Source organism: Eumetopias jubatus, unplaced genomic scaffold, assembly GCF_037043125.1.
Source record: "Eumetopias jubatus isolate StellerSeaLion01/CBP00866 unplaced genomic scaffold, mEumJub1_p1.0 scaffold_8, whole genome shotgun sequence".
Lineage (NCBI taxonomy): Eukaryota > Metazoa > Chordata > Mammalia > Carnivora > Otariidae > Eumetopias > Eumetopias jubatus.
The window spans coordinates 18056553-18077673 of NW_028274814.1; the positions used below are offsets into that span (position 1 = coordinate 18056553).

Below are 21121 nucleotides of genomic sequence, written 5' to 3' on the forward strand. Positions count from 1 at the left end.
CGGGCAGAAGTCACTGGCGGATGTAAACATCCCTGTTCCACTCCCCAGCCTCGTTCCGTTTTTTGGAGATGCCTTCTCCGTCCTTGTCACAATAGCGATCCTTGGATTTATGCCGACTCCGTTGCTTGTTGCACTCGTTGTGGTCCTGCTCTCTATCCGGGTCCCTGGAACGGTGCCGAGACTCCCTGTGTCTGTGCTCACTGCTCCCGTGGGGCTCATCTCGGTGGTTATGGTCTCGGTGGGGGGCATAGTGGTCCACGTGTTCGTGGGAATACTCTTCCTTCGGCTCCGCGTAGGCAGAGTCTCGACTCTCCTGGGTTTCCGAGTCAAATGTCTCCTGCCTGGAGAGGCCTCGACTTGTTCCACTGCGATGGCTGTGGTGCTGGGCGGAGGAAGAGGACCGGTGCTGGGGCTTCTTGACGGGTTCCGGGCAGGGTTCCTCTTCCGCTTGGGAGGCAGCCCGGGCAGGAGCCGAGCGCTCAGTCCTCTGATCGCCGTGAGAAGCCTGGCGGGGAAGGGAGCAAACACAGGCATCAACCAAGGTCCGCGTGTAAAGAACTAACATGTCATGAGAGCAAGGCCGCCCTTTCAGGGTTATTCCCTTGTGAGTTTCGAAAATGAAATCTAACCTAACTCAGTTACTTACTCCTTTTGATGACATCTGGTGGCATTTACTAGGTTTATACTATATTATACCAGAATTTTTTTTTTTCCCCTTATGAATAAATGAAGGGGGGAGGGCATCCTTTTATATGTTCTCCCGGGGTTCAAATCAGATACAGGTCCCTAAGATTTCTCTACACACAAGTGTACATTTCACGACCTCCTCTACAGGTCCCTAAGATTTCTCTTACACACAAGTGTACATTTCACGACCTCTGTGTGAATACTTGTGGGAAGATTAAAGAAAGATGTTGGCTTTGGCTTAAGGGGAAGAAATAAAATATCAGATGCTTACATAGCACTTAGTCTTCTGTATTAACTCAGTAATGCAGCAGCCCTGGGAGACAGGTTGTCCTCCTGAGGCAAAGGGCAGGTAAGCAACTTCTCCAACCTTATACACCCAGTAAGAGGTGGAGCTGGGATTGGAACCCAGGCAGTCCGATTCCATGGTTGTCCTACTGACAGTGTAGAAAAATACTATCCGTGTCTTATAGGACATGTAGTTAGGGAGTTTATATATGTTTGTAGTGTATTGTTTACCCAGTTTTTCTTATGGGCACAGAAGTCACATTGAAGACACTAAATGACTCAATGTAACAGGCAATGTGCTGGGTAACTGGGCTTGGATCCCAGCCAGGTGACCTAAGGCAGCCTAGTTAAGGCTTAAGAAGGAGCCCCTCTTACCTGTGAATTAGAGGCTTGAGTGGGGCTACTGGGCAGAGTTGAAGTGGCTAAAGTACGACTAAGGAGAGGGTTGGGGAGATGGCTGCTGGGAGGGTGGGTGGCCTTCCAGTAGGCCTCCAGATAGTCGGCAAGGTGCTCACAAGCATCCTCGAGCTGGTTCTCGTCCAAGATCACGTCAAACAGTTCCTGCGGCGGCAAACATTTCCGATGACACACTTACACCAGCCAGCACTGAGTGAGTTTCACCCACACTCACAAAAGGAAGGGGCTCATGAGCTGCACCACTTTGTACTTGCTTGTGTGCTCCTACTTTCTCCTTTTCAGACTGGCTGAATGTCCTGTTGAGTCAGACTGCATCTGTCTACTTCAGATCATTGCTCACAACCCTAAATGCTTAACCAGTAGCAATGATCAAAAAGTGAAGGGTATCATAATAGTTGTTTAGGGCATGATAGAAAAAAGAGGTAGAAAAAAACATAATCTGGACAGTACAGGAAGAAGCCTGGTTTTGACAGAGACTATGAAAAACTTCCTTAATCTTGGAAATTACCGAGGCAAGATTAGGACACGAAATTTGGCAGAAAAAACCTGAAACCACTGATAGTTTGACAGGGTCCAAACTTCAAAATATGCCAAGCGGTAAAAAATATAATTCTTACGGCTTCTGTTACATCTGCATATCAAAACAAAAACTTAAAGGTGTTCTATAGTCCCAAAGCATGATATGTAAAGTAGGATCAGGAGGAGGCATGTGTTCAGGTATCAGAAGCTAGGTAACTTGATTGTTTAGAGGAAAAAAAATTTTTTTTTTACATGGTCTCAATTTCTCAGTTATTAAGAACTGGTAACTATTAGAAGCAAATAATCCCAAACAGATCCATTTTATAAACCAAATTTTGAAACCATAATCTTGTTTCATTTAGGTTACGTATTAGATGTTAACAAAGCGAGGTCACCACCGAATGCACTGGAGCTTTTTGTAAGCCATGATCTAGACCAATGCTCATGGGAGGAGGTAGGACAGTTCAGTTGGGAATGAAGACCATGGCTAAGTGGGGAGAATTCTCTCCCCCGACCCCTGTGTTTACCTGTCTGGTTATTGCCTGCTTGCTTTCTAAACATAATTCCAGGGTGGAGTGTACTGTATACAGAGATGACTTACTGGAGGACACTGAGCCAGTTTATCAGCTGCCACCATCTGGACATTGAGGTGTTTAGCTTGAGATTTCCCTCGAGATTTTATTAACCTTTGTAAAACCTGTGAAAGATAAGATTTAACAGAAGATTATCTGCACTTGGGTAAAGAACAAAGTTTGTTATTCACTCTAGGGCCTTTTTACATATAGCACAAATGGTTTATAATAGATGGAGCTATAAGATGTATAAATCTTAGTTGCAAGCTTTAAAAAGACTTTAAAGAAGATAACTAGCATGGAGCTTATTCTGACTCTTACCAAACTTGTCTCATGACTCCTTTATGTTTAAAGAAATTGAGAACCCCAAGAGCTTTTGTTTATGTGAAGTATAATGTTTACCATAGTAGAAACTACAATTGAAAATATTTTTAAAAATGAATGATAAACCTGTTATATTTTAACAAATTATTTTTGTAAAAAATATCTACAGTTTTGCAAATTTCTCTAATATGCTTGGCTTCATAAAAAAAAAACCAAAGTCTCCTAGCTACATTTACATTTAACCTGCTACAGTGTCTTGTTTTGGGTGAAATAATGTGAAGAAATCCATCCTTCTCCAGATGGGTAATTCAGAAAAGGAGGAGTATTGTAGTAGCCTTTTCAGGAACTGTGGATATATTGTTCTTTGATATTACACTAAACTCAACAAGTGGTAGCTTCTTAAAGACTAGTTGCCATGTGAAAGCTTATTAAACCCTATCAGTGAACTTTTCTTACTGTTAAATTACATTGCATTGGTTTATCTTGAAATTCTAACATGCACGATTTGTAACATCATTCATTGATCATTTGAAAAATAATGGTTCATTGAATTCTTCAATCTTCCAAATGTTGACACACTTCTTATACAATATTAAAGCAATATATTTGCTATTACCATTGACTGCATCAGAAAAGGCTCTCTTTTGAGAAGCGAAGCTCTTAGGTGGATACAAATTTTCTGAAATTTTAATTTTCGTTTGAATGCTTGAGTTTTATTATCACTGGTGACAAATGGGAGAATATCTGCCAAATAACTAAGTCTTAATAAACACAGTATGTCAGTTCTTTCAAATAAAAATGGTGAAAAAAGAGGCTGCTTGAGTTTATAACTTGAATAGTCACTGTATGTCCTCAAGCTAACTGGTAAAAGTAAGTGCTTCAGCTATTTGTTTCATTACACAGACTATTGAAAAGCCTTGTATTTAAGAGTCAAAATTTAGTAACATTAATAAACGTTACTACTTTTTCAGGACATGCGTCCGTGAAACCGGATGGTGGTGGTGGTTGTAACTTGGAGCACTGTCTCCATTACTGGACACTAGCAGTTTTACCCACCATTGCTTTTGCACCCTCAACGCAAATGTCAAAACAGTGAAAAAGGAGAATGATGTCTTAGTATTATTATGGAAATAATTTTGACTTCATGGACTCTCTAGAAGTTTCTCAGAACCTTCCCCCAGGAAACCACGGACCACACTTTGGGAATCGCTGTTCTAAGCCATGAAACTAATAATCATACTTTGCTTGCTTGAATCTTAAAGACTCTTGACTACCCTGTCTCATCAAACTCTTTATGATGGATAGAGATATAGCTTGTTACCATATACATTTGTAGTTAGGTTTGATTAGAGAGCAAATAACAACCCTACTTACCTTAGGAGAAGAAATCTTTACATATACTATAATAGGGGCCAAAGAAGTTTTACTGAGTTGAGCTGGATGATTAATAGTATCCGCATCAAGGACTACCAGTTGCAATGTTCTTGCAAGTTCAAAAATCCTTTCGATTTCACTCTGAACTTCCGCTGTAAAAGGTTAAGCAGAGTTCAATTAAAGTATTTTTAAACCAAATTGAAATAAAAATGGTACGCTGTTTCTTCAACAAGAAGGGAAGTAGGGCAGCCAATAGGTTAATGTTTACCGGCAATCGAGGTGATAAAAGGTATCCTTTGGAAAGAGCAGGCTCTCCACAGAACCTTTAGAATTGAGGGAATTCTTCTCTCAACCAGCTATAAAATTTGCTTCCAGTATAACACTCTTTGTGCTATAAAACTTCACTCTGTGAAATCATTTCATAAAGACGTAAAATAGAAACTTAAGGATATCTATCTTTAACGTGTCTGTTTCTGACCATGTTACCATAGCAACTATCACCATGTTTCTTTTCAGCTTAATCTGTGTTTATACTGTCACCTATTGGTATGCTTTCTGGATATAATCTAGGTATGTTTATTAGCAAGCTGAAATCCAACATAAAATAGGAGAGACGTTAATAGTATCTGTAACAAATTTGTCCAAAAACACACTTCTCATAGTTTCTGCCAACAGACGAGTGGTCCTGCAGTATTCATATTAAAAGGGTAGTTATCCGTTAGAGGCAGCACTATAGAAATCCAAACTATAAGATTCATAGAAAACTTATTAACTGAAAATATGCTTGAACACCAAGAAAATTTCAGTCTATCCACTCCGTGATCCCTCTAGAATCTAAAATAGGACAGTCCAATAGAATGTTCTGTGATGATGGAAATAGTCTGTATCGGTGCCATCCAGTATGATGGCTGCTAGGCACAGGTGGCTATTTGAGCACTTGCACTGTAGTTAGTGTGAATGAGAAGCTCAAATTTTAAACTTAAATAAAAGCGAAGTAGCCAGAAGCTACTGTACTGACAGCACAGATCTATAAAGGCCTAACATGTAGCTTGTAGTGTCCTCTACAATCACGAAGGGCAGATTCTAGGAGACTCCTAGACCTACAGAATACCTTTTCATTCCTCTTATGCATTTACACCCATGCAGAAGATTGCTGGAGATAATTTCAACTAGTATACTATTGCAGAAAAGACAAGTTACTAATCCTCTGCCTCATAGTATGTTATGATTAGAGTCCTTTTATTTACCTGGATGTCTTTAAAATTTGGGCTTAAACCATTTTCAGTACTAGCTTTAAAATAACATTTGGTTATATGCCGCTTATGACAGTCTTGCCGAAAGAAAAACCAAAAACAAGCTGATTAAGTTTCTGGATCTGCCAGTTGACAAGGAACACAAAGAACAGACCATTACATAAACTACACCAGTATAATGCAGTTAGAAACTTTCGGACTCTGGAAACCCTATGGATAAGTGGCCCAGTCTCTTCAAGCAAGAAATTATAAGAGGGAAAAAAGACAGACATATGGAAAATTACAGATTAAGAAACTTACGAACCAAAGAACCAATCACTGTGGATTTTGCGTCCTGATTCAAAAATATATATATATTATATAAATGAGTAAAATGATATATATAAAATTACATATGACAATTGGGAAATGATACATGGCTAAATAGACATCTAATGATACTAGGGATTTTTAATATATGATAATGGCATTGTAGTTTAAATAGAGTCCCTAATCTTTAAAAACACATACTGAAATATTTACAGATTAAAATCATATGGTCTAGGATTTGCTTCAAAATAATCCAGAGACAGCTGGGGGGACAATGGGGGGTTGCTGGAAATGAAACAAGACTGGCCATGAATGTTGAAAGTGGGTGACAAATACCTGGGGTTATATTTTTACTTCCTTATATATTTGAATTTCCTTTAAAAACACTTCTAAAAATAAAAATGGTATATTCTGATTTTTTTCATAAGTGTTCTAAACTATTACTAATATTATTCAGATATTCTCTGTTGACCTTTAAATTTTTATTTCAATTATTACCTTGTGTGGCTTTATCACCCTACCAATGTCATGGCCACTGACCCCCAACAATCGAGTTCCAATCTAAATATTATTGTAAGCATTATGAAATTTGATCAGCTCACAGCTAACATCCTACTCAATGGTGAGGCTGAAAGCTTTTTCCTGGAGATCAGAAACAAGGATACCCACTCTTGCCACTTTTATTCAACATAGTATTGGAAGTCGTAGCCAGAGCAATTAGGCAAAAAACGACCTCCAAATTGGAAAGGAAGAGGTAAATCTGTCACTATTTGCAGATAACATTATTCGGTTTAAACCATAAAGACTCCACCAAAACCTGTTAGAATAAATAAATCCAGTAAAGTTGCAAGACACAAAATCAGTATATAAACCGACATTGTGTTTCTACATACTAAAAATATACTATCAAAATGAGTAAGAAAACAATCCCATTTACAACTGCATCAAAAAGAAGAACATACCTAAGATTAAGTGTTACCAAGAGGGGAAAAGACCTGCACAATGAGAACTACAAGACTGTGATGAAAGAAACACAAGAAAATACAAATAAATGGAGAGAGATTCTGTGCTTATGGACTTGAAGACTATTGTTAAAATTTCCCTACTACCCAAAGCAATCTACAGACTCAGTGCAATCCCTATCAAAATTCAAATGACTCTTTCACGGAAATAGAACAATCCTAAAGTTTGTGTAGAACCACAAAAGACCCTGACAAGCCAACTTATTTATTTGTTTAGATTGTTTTATTTGTTTCAGGGGTACAGGTCTGTGATTCAACAGTCTTACACAATTCACAGCACTCACCATAGCACATACCCTCCCCAGTGTCCATCACCCAGCCCCCCCATCCCTCCCACCCCCCACCATTCCAGCAACCCTCAGTTTGTTTCCTGAGATGAAGAGTCTCTTACGGTTTGTCTCCCTCTCTGGTTTCGACTTGTTTCATTTTTCCCTCCCTTCCCCTATTATCCTGTCTTGTTTCTCAAATTCCTCCTATCAGTGAGATCATATAATTGTCTTTCTCTGATTGACTTATTTCGCTTAGCATAATACCCTCTAGTTCCATCCACATCATTGCAAATGGCAAGACTTCATTGTTTTGATGGCTGCATAATATTCCACTCTGTGTGTGTGTGTGTGTGTGTGTGTGTGTGTATACACATATACACACCACATCTTTATCCATTCATCTGTTGTTGATGGACATCTTGGCTCTTTCCACAGTTTGGCTTTTGTGGACATTGCTGCTATAAACATCAGGGTGCACGTACCCCTTCGGATCCCTACATTTGTATCTTTCGGGTAAATACCCAGTGGTGCAATTGCTGAGGGTAGCTCTATTTTCAACCTTTTGAGGACCCTCCATACTGTTTTCCAGAGTGGCTGCACCAGCTTGCATTCCCACCAGCAGTGTAGGAGGGTTCCCCTTTTCTCCGCATCCTTGCCAACATTTGTCATTTCTGATTTGTTAATTGTAGCCATTCTGACTGCTGTGAGGTGGTATCTCATTGAGGTCTTGATTCGGACTTCCCTGATGCCGAGCGATGTTGAGCACTTTCTCATGTGTCTGTTGGCCATTTGGACGTCTTTTTTGGAGAAATGTCTGTTCATGTCTTCTGCCCATTTCTTGACTGGATTTTTTGTTCTTTGGATGTTGTGTTTGAGAAGTTCTTTATAGATTTTGGATACTAGCCCTTTATCTGGTATGTCATCTGCAAATATCTTCTCCCATTCTGTCAAGACCAACTTAATCTTGAGTGAGAACAACAAAGCATCATGCTTCCTGATTTCAAACTATATTATGATACTATAGTAAAACTGTGGTATTGGCATAAAAACAGAAACATAAATCAATGGAACAGAATAGAGAGCCCAGAAATAAACCCACACGTAGATGGTCAATTTATGACCAAGGAGCCAAGAACATACAGTGGGGAAAGTATAGTCTCTTGGGACTGGACAGCCACATGCAAAAGAATGAAATGGGACCATGGTCTTACACCATATACAAAATCAGCTCAAATGGATTAAAGACTTAAATGTAAGACCTGAAACCATAAAACTCCTAGAAGAAAACATAGTAAGCTCCTTAACATCAGTTTTGTTGATGATTTTTTGGATTTGACACCAAAAGCAAACCCAAATAAAGCCAAAATCAACAAATGAGACTCCCTTAAACTAAAAAGCTTCTGCACGGCAAAAGAAACTATCAACAAAATAAAAACACAGCCGACCAAATAGGAGAAAATATTTGCAAATCACATGTTTGATATTCAAAATATAGAACTCATAAAACTGAATAGCAAGAAAACCATCGGATTTAAAAAATGGGCAGAAGGTCCGAATAGACATTTTTCCAAATAAAACATACAGGTAGCTAACAGACACATGAAGAGATACTCAACATCAGTAATCATCAGGGAAATGCAAATCAAAGTCACAATGACATATCACTTCATACTTGTTAGAAAAACTAGTAACAAAAAGACAAGAAATAGGGGCGCCTGGGTGGCTCAGTCACTGGGTATCAGCCTTCGGCTCAGGTCATGATCCCAGGGTCCTGGGATCGAGCCCCGCATCGGGCTCCTTGCTCCGCGGGAGGCCTGCTTCTCCCTCTCCCACTCTCCCTGCTTGTGTTCCTGCTCTCGCTGTCTCTCTCTCCGTCAAATAAATAAACAAAAAGAATCTTAAAAAAAAGGCAATAACAAGTATTGGTGAGGACATGGAGAAAAAGGAAACATTGTGTGCTGTTGGTGAGAACACATATTGGTGTCACCTTTGTAGAGAACAGTATGGGTTTTTCCTCAAAAAATTAAATATAAAACTACCCCGTGATCCAGTAATTTCACTACTGGGTATTTACCCAAAGAAAACAAAAACACTAACTTGAAAAGATATATGCATCTCTGTGTTTACTGCAGCGTTATTTACAATAGCCAAAATATGGAAGCAACCCAAAGGTCCAATGATAGATGAATGGATAACAAAGATGTGGTACATCTATAAGTAATGGACTATTACTCAGCCATAAAATACGAGATCTTGCCATTTGCAACAACATGGATGGACCGAGAGGGTATCACGCTAAGTGGATTAAGTCAGAGAAGACAAATAGCTTATGATTTCATTTATGTGGAAAAGAAACAAAGGAGCAAAGAGACCCCTGCACCCCCCAAAAAGAGACTTATAAATACACAAAACAAACTGGTGGTTGCCAGAGGGGAGAGGGGTGGGGGGTGGGGGAAAGGGTGAAATAGGTGAAGGGGATTAAGAGTACACATATCTTGATGAGCACTGAGAAATGTATAGAACTGCTGAATCATTATACTGTACACCTGAAACCAGTATAACACTGTATGTTAATTACACTTCAATAAAAAAGGGAGAGAGGTGAGAAATTATTTCAAAAAACAAATGCCAAAGACTTCCTTGGCATTCTTTCCTGAAATTGAAAAGCAGTCTTAAAGTCAATTTATTCCATCAGTGTCGTCCTACCCAGTGAAAGTATGCACACTCCGCATCTTGAAGATGGGCAGGCCTTACTCATCTGTTCACATCCTACAGTCCCTCATACCCACGGAGTTAAAACTGGCACTGGTAAAATGAATTAACATTTTTGTCAGTGCTTCATATCTGACATCTCAAAGCAATACTCAGGAACAATCATGTTTCCTCCAAGACAAGAAAGAGAAAGTTAACTTCTGTAGAAGTTTCTGTAATTGAACAATACCTGTAAAAACAGAGTGAGGAGATTGTTACTTTCATTGTGTTATAGGAAATCTAAGTGGTCAGTTAATAAAACTATGATATCATTCTAGTATCAGTTATTGAATGGTAACTGCAGTGCCATTTGTATCATCACTAAGCACAAAACTCTAATTCTGACAAGTGCCTTCTTTGTCCCCCAAAAAGGAACTCTCTAAAGCCTTCTCTAAGCACCTTTTCCTTTCCCCAAGCCCAGTAAGTTCTGGCTCTGTGCTCCTAACTCCCTAGCACCAAAGTGGCTTGGGGCAGAAATAGTCTTCATTACTTCATAGAGCTATGTGATCCTTGGGAAACATACTTAACTTCTTAGAGCCTCAGTATTCTTTTCTGGATAATGGAAATGAGAATTAAATGAACCAACATGCAAACCATCTATCACAGTGTCTGGCCCATTGTAAGTAATAAACGTCAGGTACAGATGACCCTTGAGCAACATGGGTTTGAACTGTGTGGGTCCCTTATATGCAGATCTTTTCAGTAAGTACAATACAGCACTGTCAACATTTCTTTTAGGATTTCTGTAACAGTTTTTTCTCTAGCTTACTTTATTCTAAGAATAGAGTATATTGTACATCTAACATACAAAATATGTGCTAATCAACTGTTCATGTTATCAGTAAGGCTTAGGGTCAGCAGTAGGCTATTCGTAGTTCAGTTTTTGGGGAGTCGAAAGTTATACCTGGATTTTCCATGTGGGGGCTGGTGCCTCTAACCCCCAATGATGACCCCATCATTCAGGGGTCAACTGTACTGCTTTGTACCTACCTCTATTAACAATTATCCCTCTGAATTTCAATGACAGGATTGAAAATGTTCCCAACAGGCAGTGAACCGAGAGAACAATACATAATTAGTTCTATTCCTTCCCTCACAATACAGTGCCTGGTACAAAGTTTGCACTCAAATTCTGTTGAAAGAATGAGTCAAATAACAAATTTGACTACCAAAATATATGTAGACAAAGTGAACTACTCCCCTTGGGTAGAGAGATTGCTAGAGCTGGGCCATCAATGCCGTGTTGTGGAACAAAGAGTATACTAATTTCTCGAGACAGCTATACTGGTAGGAGATCAAAAGGAGGAAAGAAATTAGATTCAAAAGAACAACTAGTCACATAAATTCCACGTTCATCTGCAGGGCTAATTTTATAGCCTTCTATCATCAGCCGTTCACTCTCCATTCTTCCTAAGAGGGGGCAGATGGTCAAGTAAATGCAATCAAGCATCACTGTCCCATGGCACTGCTCAATGGAAAAAAAATCTGGACTGCTAGTCAAGACCCCTGAGGGTCCAGTCTGTTTTATACCTTAGCATAAAACTACACAGAGCTATTCGTTTCCTGTGGTTCTCAGATTTTTTTAAAAAAAGATTTTCTTTTTTTAAGAGAGAATGCACACATGAGTGGGGGAGGGGGAGAGGGAGAAGCAGACTCCCCGCTGAACAGGGAGCCCGATGCTGGGCTCGATCCCGGGACCCTGGGATAATGACCTGAGCTGAAGGCAGATGCTTAACCGACTGAGCTATGTAGGCGCCCCTGGTTCTCAAGAGTCTTTACTGTACAGTGATGGGCTTGAACGAAGTTGGTAGTCCTCCCATTTTGGCAAACACAGTAGAATCACCTGGCGGACTTGTTCAAACAGACTATAGGGCCCCACCTCTAGAGTTTCTGATTCAGTAAGTCAGGTTTGAGTCTGAGAACTGTCATTCCTAACTAATGTCCCATGATGGTGACACTGCTGATTTGGAGAACACACTTCAAGAACCACTGAACTGGGGGCGCCTGGGTGGCTCAGTCGTTAGGCGTCTGCCTTCGGCTCAGGTCATGATCCCGGGGTCCTGGGATCGAGCCCCATGTCCGGCTCCCTGCTCGGCAGGAGGCCTGCTTCTCCCTCTCCCACTCCCCCTGCTTGTGTTCCCTCTCTCACTGTGTCTCTCTCTGCCAGATAAATAAATAAATAAATCTTAAAAAAAAAAAAAAGAACCACTGAACTGAATGCTCTCGGGTTTGTCATCCTGGTTCCAAAGTCCATGGTGCTATAACGTAAGTGATGAGCTTTGCTTAGTTGAAACTTTGAGATAATTATAAATTCACATGCAGTTGTAAGAAAAACAGAGCTCCCTTGTACCCTTTACCCAGTTTTCCCCAATGGAAACCTCTTGCCAAACTCTCGTGCAGTATCACAACCACAATACTACCGTGATCCACCAGTCCTATTCAGCTTTCTCCAGTTTTCCTGTACTCCCTGTATGTATGTCTATTTAGCTGTATAGAATTTTATACACTGCGCTCACCACCATATATTTCAGTGGGTTGTTGACTTCTCTGCCTTATCGCTACACCCAGCTCCTTGTGGGCAGTGCCTTCATCTAATTCATCTTTGTATTCCCAGGCTTTAGCATGACACTCGGTGTCTAGTATATGCTCAAGAAAGTACATGAAGTGGAACAGTCATTTAAAAATAACATACAGTTGATAGTTACAAAAAGCCTTGGCAATCTAAACAAATCTAATATATGCCACTGATGTAACTACGAGTCTAAACAATTGACAGTTAATGAGGTGAATCAATGAAATGAGCATTTTGTAACAATTTCTGTGAACATCAAAAATGTTCATAAGAGTCAAAGATTATAAGAATAAGAAAAGAAATTAAGCAAAATGAAGTGTAGTCAGTGAGGGTTTGTTAGGTGAGGAACAAAACTGAGTTTTATAAGGAATTCTACACATTACTAACAGATAAAGTTTAATTTTAATAGTTTATGATTTATGTAATATGCTCCAAAGTAAACGAAAAACTTTTATGTTAAAGACCAGTCTCCCAAAGGACTTAGATATTTAACATATACGGGGTAAAAATGAACCAAGATCAAAGATCTCGAACCCTCAAAAAAATTATAACAGAAACCTAACAACCCAGTAAGTTACTGTGTAACAGTGATTAACCTAAAACTCCAAGCACATGCCACAGAGAAGAAACAACTGCCAAAGGGTCTCATTTCAACAAATCAGTACATGTTAATATACAGTATCCAAACACAACCCTGTAAACGTGTTAACTAAAATCTCTATATTGTTTTTACAAATAAATACTGGTATCAATTAAAAATGGCCAGGAATTGACTTCATTTTTTATCTCAACACCCACTCCTCCCCTTACACACACTATCCTGAATATGACATAATCACTGATACAATTCCGTTACTGAGGGTCTTTGGATAATAGCCATCCTTGATGGAGAACACACTGTGTTTAATCCTTACAATAATGCTACAGAGTAGTTAATATCTCTCTTCAGGAATGTTTAGTGTGCAGACAGCAAAGCTCACTTTAGTCAAAACAAAACACCACGACCAAACATTAATGCTGACAGCCAGGGGAATATTTAACTCAAAACTATCATAACAAATCTTTCCATAGCATGAAATCACTAAAACTGTAGCACTAGCCACTGACAATGTGGGTCCATTTCTCCTCTGCTCTGTGACACATGGAATTACCATCTAGTTAGAGCTTCTCATTGGCAGCCTCGGGAGAGAAAAGTTTAAATAGCCTAAGCCCAAGTCTACTGCACACACTTACCTAAGCTTGACCTTGTGTTGGATCTTTCTATTATTGCATGCTTGCTGGGATTGTTTAACACTGAGCGCTTGGCGAGCGAGATGTCAGCCGTGACCCTTGTGATGGATATCCTGTTGGGGGAAAAGTAACACCAAAACCCTGAGGTTATTAATTGAATATAAGGGGGTAGAAGTACATTCCCCAAACTCACCTAAGTTTGAAATACATAGTGAACAGTATTTTCAAATGAAAAGATGTTAGGGCACCGAATCATTCATTTTTGCTTACCCCGCACCTCCTTACTTGGCATTTATCGTTTGCTTACCAAGTACTAAGCACTGTAAGCTGGATTACCTCCCTGAATTATCCCCAAAACTCTAGCAGAGAGGCTTCTTCTAATCCCACTTTTGCTGATGAAGAAAATGAGCCAAAGTAGGTTATTTATCCAAGGCTATATATTTCTAAAAGGTGGAGCAGGGATTTGAACCCAGACTCCGGAAAATTTGGTTTCTTAGCCCCTGCACTGGAAGTGTGGTGCTGTGATAAGCACAAAGAACGAGTAAGAACAAGACAAACATGATCTTTCCTCAGAGAGCTAACAGTCTAGTGGAAGAGATGTGCAATAAATAAGAAAATTAACTGGTAAAATTAACTAAAGCTCAAGATGGCTGTTGTGGAGAAGACAGTATTGTGTCAGGTAGAAAGGAGTTAGGGGGGTCATTTTAGGTATGATAAAAATGAGAGCGCCACAATCTGGAAGCTGGAAACAATAAAATGACTTAGACCAGAGATAGCCAAATATACAAGTAATAGAAAAAGCCGTGGGGTAAAATAGAAGTCTCACAATACCCTTGAAGACAATGGTAAAAGGGAGACTAAAAACAGGAGGTTTGGTGAAAAGTCTGTTTCAGAGTTAGAGCCCCCACTTCCCCTCTATTACATGAAGTTGCCAGGTGATGCTCCTTTCCCTGTGTGATAGAAGATTGCTGGTTTATTCTCCACAGACAATGACATGCAGGGCCTGTGACCAGGAGACCCCAGGCAGAGTGAGAACAGGGACATTAGATGGAAAAGAAAGGATTCTAAATGGTGAGCCCCCAGCCTCTTCCCCATCTGAGAATTTTGATAGTCAGGCTTCCATCCTCCAGGGGTCAAAATGGAAGTGCTTTATCCCTGGGACATCTAACTGCCAAAGGGAAAAAGACTCCAAAACAGTAACACTGGAGGTTTCCTATGGACATGGTCCAGTGAGGTTGTCCTATAGGGAAGCACAAAGCTGACAAGCTCCACCTATGAGCACGGAACTTCCAAGTGATTATGTGATGTCCCATTCTTTTTTTTTTTTTTTTAAAGATTTTATTTATTTATTTGAGAGAGAGAGAGAATCAGAGAGAGCACGAGAGAGAAGAGGGTCAGAGGGAGAAGCAGACTCCCCGCCGAGCAGGGAGCCCGTGTGGGGGACTCGATCCCGGGACTCCAGGATCGTGACCTGAGCCGAAGGCAGTCGCTTAACCAACTGAGCCACCCAGGTGCCCCATGTGATGTCCCATTCTTAAATTGGAGCACCACAGTGCTCACTGAGCATCTTAGGAAAACCTCTTATATGAGAGCCCATACAGAAAAGTCAATAAATGAACAATACAGCTGATTCCTGCAACAACGTGGGGGTTAGAGGCACTGACATCCTGTGTTGTCAGAAATCCACATAGAGCTTTTGGCTTAACTACTAGTAGCCCACTGTTGACTGGAAGCCTTACCAATCACCTAAACAGTCTATTAACAGATATTCTGTATGTTACATGTATTATATGTTGTATTCTTAGAACTATACCTAAGTTTTCCTTAATTTTTCCAGATCGTCACAGTCCTCCCCCAAATTTCCCAACATATTGAAAAAAAATCCTCCTAGAAGTGGAGCCACATATTTCAAAGCCCTGTTGTTCAAGGATCAGCTGTATTCAAACGTGAAAGCTAAGAAATTATTGTATCTGTGAAACTGTAACAAATTTATATGTATTTGTTTGCTTATTTTAAAGATTTTATTTATTCATTTGAGAGAGAGATAGAGAAAGCACAAACCGGGGGAAGGGCAGAGGGAGAGGGAGAAACAGACTCCCTGCTGAGCTGGGAGCTGGACGTGGGGCTCGATCCCAGGACCTGGAGAACACGACCTGAGCCGAAGGCAGATGCTTAACCATCTGAGCCACCCAGGCGCCTCAAATTTCTATTTAGAAAGTCAGAATGAGTTTTTGGCAATTAAAAGTGACAGTAGAAAGAAAAATTCAAAAGAGAGCTGGGTTAAGAAACTCTGAAGGGTAGATAGGTAAGAAACTCTGAAGGGTAAAACAAACAAGGCAAAGAGAGAGAACACAGAAGAAAAGCTATACAAATGAAAGAACCACCCACGAGTTTCAACTTCCAAATAACAAGAACTCCAGAAAAAGAGTAAAGAAAGCAGAGAAACTTAAAAAAAAAAAAAAATCCAGAATTAAGAGTCTTGATTTTCTGAATCGACAAGGTCCAGCACAGAGGTTGAGAGTTCTGTTACCAGGACGTAGTCTTAGAAATTTCATGACACGGAAGACAAAAGAAGAAAGACAGGTCCCACACTGAGGGTCAGAAACAGAAGTGTTCTCAACATTGGAAGCCAGAAGAGAATGGGGCAGAGAGTTTTCAAAATCCTAAAGGGAAACTATTTCAGCCAGAATTCTCTAGCCATTTTAACTCTGAATGAAATGGGAGGGTTGATGAAAGACACTTTTAGACATTCAGGGCCTCAAAAAGTTATGTACTTTTATAGGGAAACTATTGGAGGATGCTGCTAAACTGAAATGGCAGGGTAAAACCCTAGATCAACGGATCTAAGGAAAAGGGGCTCCGACCCAAGAGGAAGGTGAAAGGAATCCCAAGAATAATGGTGAAGGATGTCCCGGAATGACAAATGTGCACCCATCAAAGAGAGAAACCATCCAGACTAGAGATGGCCAGAAGGCTCCCGGGGTTTCAAGAAGACAACGCTGAGTGACGACAGGGTGCATTTCGCTATTACCGTGAGGAGGTTCAGACAGCTGGGGCGTTCAGGGCTGAATTAATGCCAAACACAGAGGAAGTTAAGCGAGCGTAAAAAGTAAAATTACTTGGTGATGGGTATTAAGGAGGGCACGTACTGCATGGAGCACTGGGTGTTATGCACAAACAATGAATCATGGAACACTACATCAAAAACTAATGATGTAATGTATGGTGATTAACGTAACAATAAACAATTATTAAAGCAAAAAAACAAAAAACAAAAAGTAAAATTACTTATCTCACAGAAAACACAGAGGACAAAGTCATTATGGCGTAGAGTATGGCTCATTTGAATATTATCCACAGAGTCACAATACATCCTAAGAAACGGAGCCAGCTGAAATTAGGATTTAACTGTTGGGAGACTGAAGGCGGAGATGGGTGCAGGATGGGAGAGACAGGAAGAGCATATGCATGAGAGCTACATATTCTGCAACGTAGGAAGGCAACAGATAATGCCTAACGCTGAAAACTCTAGCAAATCGAGATTGCACGTTATTTAGACGCAAGCAGTAAATAACCAAAAGATAGAGCTAACAGAGTGCTCACCATCTGAAGAGCAGGGCATTTGGTAACGTGTGGGAAAGGACCCTGGCTTTTGCAAAGAAATTTGTGTTTATCTATATACCTTAGAATTCATTCTCTCTGGGGTGTAGTTCTCCATGAACTTGGACCAACTCATAGAATTCTCTACCTGTAACCACAGTCATGAAAGAAAATAGTTCGATCCCCCCGCCCCAAATCCCCTTGTGCTGTCCCCTTTGTTGGGGGACTGCCTCCCCTCTTCCCTACCCCTGGCACCCCCCAGAGCTGCTTTTTGTCCCTAAAGCTTTCCCTTTTCCAGAATATTAGTGCAGCCTTTTGAATGGAGCTTGTCTCTTTTCATAATGGATTTGAGATCCATCCACATTGTTGTACGTTTCCATGTCTTATTGCTAGTGGGGTTGCTGCATTTAAAAAATAAGCATATGATTTTTGAGCTTTTCGGACTTCGATGAAAATTTTATTTAACATGTTAAAAACAATAACCAGAAAAGAGACACTAAGACAAAGATTTAAACCTGGTTTATTATTTCAAAAATGCACTCACAAGTGAAATCGGGCTATAGGTGAAACACCCAATGCTTGTAATTAAGATGTTTTTATTTAGGGGCATCTGGGGGGCTCAGTCAGTTAAGCACCCGACTCTTGGTTTCGTCTCAGGTCGACATCTCAGGGGTCCTGAGATCAAGCCCCATGTTCGGCTCTGTGCTCTGCATGGAGACTGCTTGGGTTTCTCTTCCTCTCCCTCTGCTCCCCACCCTCCCCTCTAAAATAAATAAATAAATCTTTTTAAAAACTGTTTTTATTTCCCTGGGGGTGGGTCTAGTAGGTAGGGTGGTAGAATCTAGGAAGCTCCAGCTATAAAGGAGGTAACAGTATTTCCTTCACAGGGAGCATGTGTACGACCATGGAGAGAGTCATTCATTCAACACAGATTTATCAAGTGCCTACTAAGTGCCAATCATTGGGGTGCTATTATGGAACTCGAATTCTTGTGGGGGAGAGGGAGAGTGGAAGGAAGCAGACAGACAGATGTCTGATGTCAGGGGGTAATAAATCCCATTAAAAAATTATGTAGGGTAATGAGGACACAGATGCGAGTGTGGTGGAGGGTACCTCTTTGGTGTTCAGGGAAGACCTTTCAGAAAAGCTGACCTCTGGTCAGAAGCATGAAGGACGTGAAGGAATGAGCCATATGGGTTCTGTGGGCAGGGTGTTCCAGGCAGAGGGAAGAGGGAGCCCCTGAAGCGCTCGGCATTATTCTAGTCCAGCTCTGTGGGGCCCAGGTACTGCAGATGACCCTCCACTCTCACTGGGAAGCAAGCTTTTCTGTGACGGGCACCCCCCTGGGGGTACAATGGTGACCAGAGAGACGAGACAGTGGCGCCACCCAGTCAGCCTGTGGGGAACTGATTCAGCAGCAGGACAAGATTTTCTGTAGTAATACATCCTCCTCCTCTCACATGCTTGGACCTTTCTGCCCATGCCACTGCTCAGCTGAGAATCCACTGACCTGCTTCTGTGGTTAGCTCTGTAGGCTATTAAGTTGGGTCACTATTCTATTTCAACTCCTACAGTTGTGCTTTGGGAATTGTCACTACTTGGGGTTCTGCCAAAAAGGAGACCTTGAAAATCCTAAGGGCAAGATTCTGGGGACAATTCAGTTTAGAATAGTGGTTCTTAACCCTCATGGTAGATACCAAGATTGCCATATAAGCTTTTACAGTTACAGAAGATCCTACCTTAGAGATTTGGCCTTACTTGGTCACAGGTGGAACACAAGCCCTTGTTGTTGGGTTGGTGTTTTATTTTTAAAGTGCTGCAGATGATTCTAATGTGCAGCCAGGCTAGATAAACCACCAGTTTAGAAGAAGTTGTCTCACATCCAAGCAAATTATCTACACAAAATGAAGTGATGCAGTGTTGCCCAGGATTACTGATTTCCAAAAAGATCCCCTCGCAGAAGATTCGACAGTGTACACATCCCTACAATTCCATTCCCATTCCAGACACTTCACTGCTGACAGCCGACATTTTTCAAAGTCACTGGGGGAGGAAAACCACATTTATTACTGGTGGTAGCTTTCCTTCTTGTCCTCAATTTCCTTGTTAATTTACCTGTCAATGTCCTACATGGTGAATCCAAAGATTGCTTTGTTTACATGATAGAGTTGGTTAGGATGGATCTGATTGTAAATGGGCTACTCTATTGCACACAACAGAAAGAAGATAATGAATTATCATCTATTCTTTGACCTGACATACTTACGCTATTTAACAGTCAGGATCACGATTCTGACAACTCCCCAGGGCTTCAACAAATCAAGTTAACTAGGTTTAAGAACAGAAAAGAATTCCTATCAAGAATCTTTTCATCACCAATACTTCCTTTCATATTTCATATTTTCTTCCCCTGGGGGTTCCAATTTTTTTAAATAAATGTAATTTATTCAATAGGAAATGAAGGACCGATTCATTTTTCCCTTTTAAAATTACATGTATTTGGAAGTACCTGATACTTTTGCTCAGTTCCCTCCCCCTACTGCTGCCAAAACCAAAGACATTTAACGATTCAGGTACTCTGGGTGTCTTGCCATGGGTTAAAAAATTTTTTGCATGGATTTTTGTAAGTGTATCTTATGGACCCTATTAGTTCCTTTGAGGATCTTTATTTGGTGACCTCAAGCCTAGAGTGTTGAACTTGAGCTCTATGAGTCAAATGAGCCAAGGCAGGTGCATTAACAAAGCCATGTGGAAATTACTTCTGGCCAGAAAGAGCAGACTGACAACATTCAGATATTTTGTTCATTTGTTTCTTAATTGAAATCAGTCTGGACGGGCTAATACTTTAGAACATGGGTCCAAGATATGCCCTATGGCTGGAATCTGTCTTCCAAATTCAGAACTTACTAGGTTTAAACAGTAAGGAAGTGCCATCTCATTTCTCCATCTTTGGTATTTTGGAAAGGGCAGTGGGTTAACTCAGTCAGGGAAAGCATAGTGCTTTGTCTAGCAATTTTCTGGATGTGCATGCTCAAGGAGAAAACCCCACATTAGGATAAATGACAGAGCCAAGCATAAAGAACTAAACAGTAAATGAGCCTAATCAGGGGTGTGCCTTCTTCACTTGGCCAGTGCCAGACAGCCTTGGACCAAGCCAAACGCTGTGTTTTCCTGGCCCAAACTAAAAAATACTTCATAAAGTTATGGGGAAAAAAAAATCAAATTAGGAACGTGTGATTATATGGAACTTGATTATAAAGTCTTTTTTACACCTGGGAACATAGTTTCTGCTTTCCTTTTCTGTCTCTTTCAGCCCTTTGCTTGTCCTGCTGTCGGTTTCCCTGTGTGTCCTTGCCTCCCTGCTGAAAGTCGATATAAATTACAAACGGCTGTAGGAGCAGGTGTGGTCAAGGAAGAAAGCAGTATACTAAGAAATTCAAAAGAATGTGAAACCCACACATACTATCTGTTGTACTTGTATTGTTAGGATGTGAGAAGGACAGGGATGTAGAGGCACCAGATCTGTCTTGTTAAAAATACAGAAATATAGGGGCGCCCGGGTGGCTCAGTCACTTAAGCGTCCGCCTTCGGCTCAGGTCGTGATCTCGGGGTCCTGGGATCGAGCCCCGCATCAGGCTCCCTGCTCGGCGGGAAGCCTGCTTCTCCCTCTCCCTGCTACTCCACCTGCTCGTGTGCACTCTCTCTCTAATAAATACATATAATCTTTAAAAATACAGAAATATGAACTCACCCTGTATGCTCCCAGGTCCCCTATAATCTACTCTTTGCTTAAATTTTGAAGTTTCCCTTTCAGACTCCTTTCATAGCTTTGATGCTTCAGGAACTGGCTTAACTTTGACCACAGTGTCCCTGGATTGTTTGACTTAAGGCTTCCTTCTAATTACCTAGAAATAAGCTCCATGAAGCCAAGGCCCTT

The 21121-nt window shown here is 40.7% G+C and overlaps 2 protein-coding genes across 3 annotated transcripts in view; one reads left to right on the plus strand and one right to left on the minus strand.

Moving 5' to 3' along the window:
• Positions 1 to 4565, plus strand: part of NSUN6 (NOP2/Sun RNA methyltransferase 6) — a 65437-nt gene extending 60872 nt beyond the window's left edge. The window contains exon 13 of the mRNA XM_088025795.1: positions 3776 to 4565. The gene's annotated coding sequence lies outside the window, so the exon portion shown is untranslated. The remainder of the gene's footprint in view (positions 1 to 3775) is intronic.
• CACNB2 (calcium voltage-gated channel auxiliary subunit beta 2) overlaps positions 11 to 21121 on the minus strand; it is a 123805-nt gene continuing 102694 nt past the window's right edge. For both annotated transcript variants that reach the window (XM_088025794.1, XM_028114180.2), the window contains exons 9-13: positions 13588 to 13697; positions 4179 to 4330; positions 2510 to 2605; positions 1348 to 1533; positions 11 to 505 (exon numbers count right to left, since the gene is read on the minus strand). In XM_088025794.1, coding sequence (XP_087881920.1) covers positions 11 to 505; positions 1348 to 1533; positions 2510 to 2605; positions 4179 to 4330; positions 13588 to 13697 — 1039 coding nt within the window. The remainder of the gene's footprint in view (positions 506 to 1347; positions 1534 to 2509; positions 2606 to 4178; positions 4331 to 13587; positions 13698 to 21121) is intronic.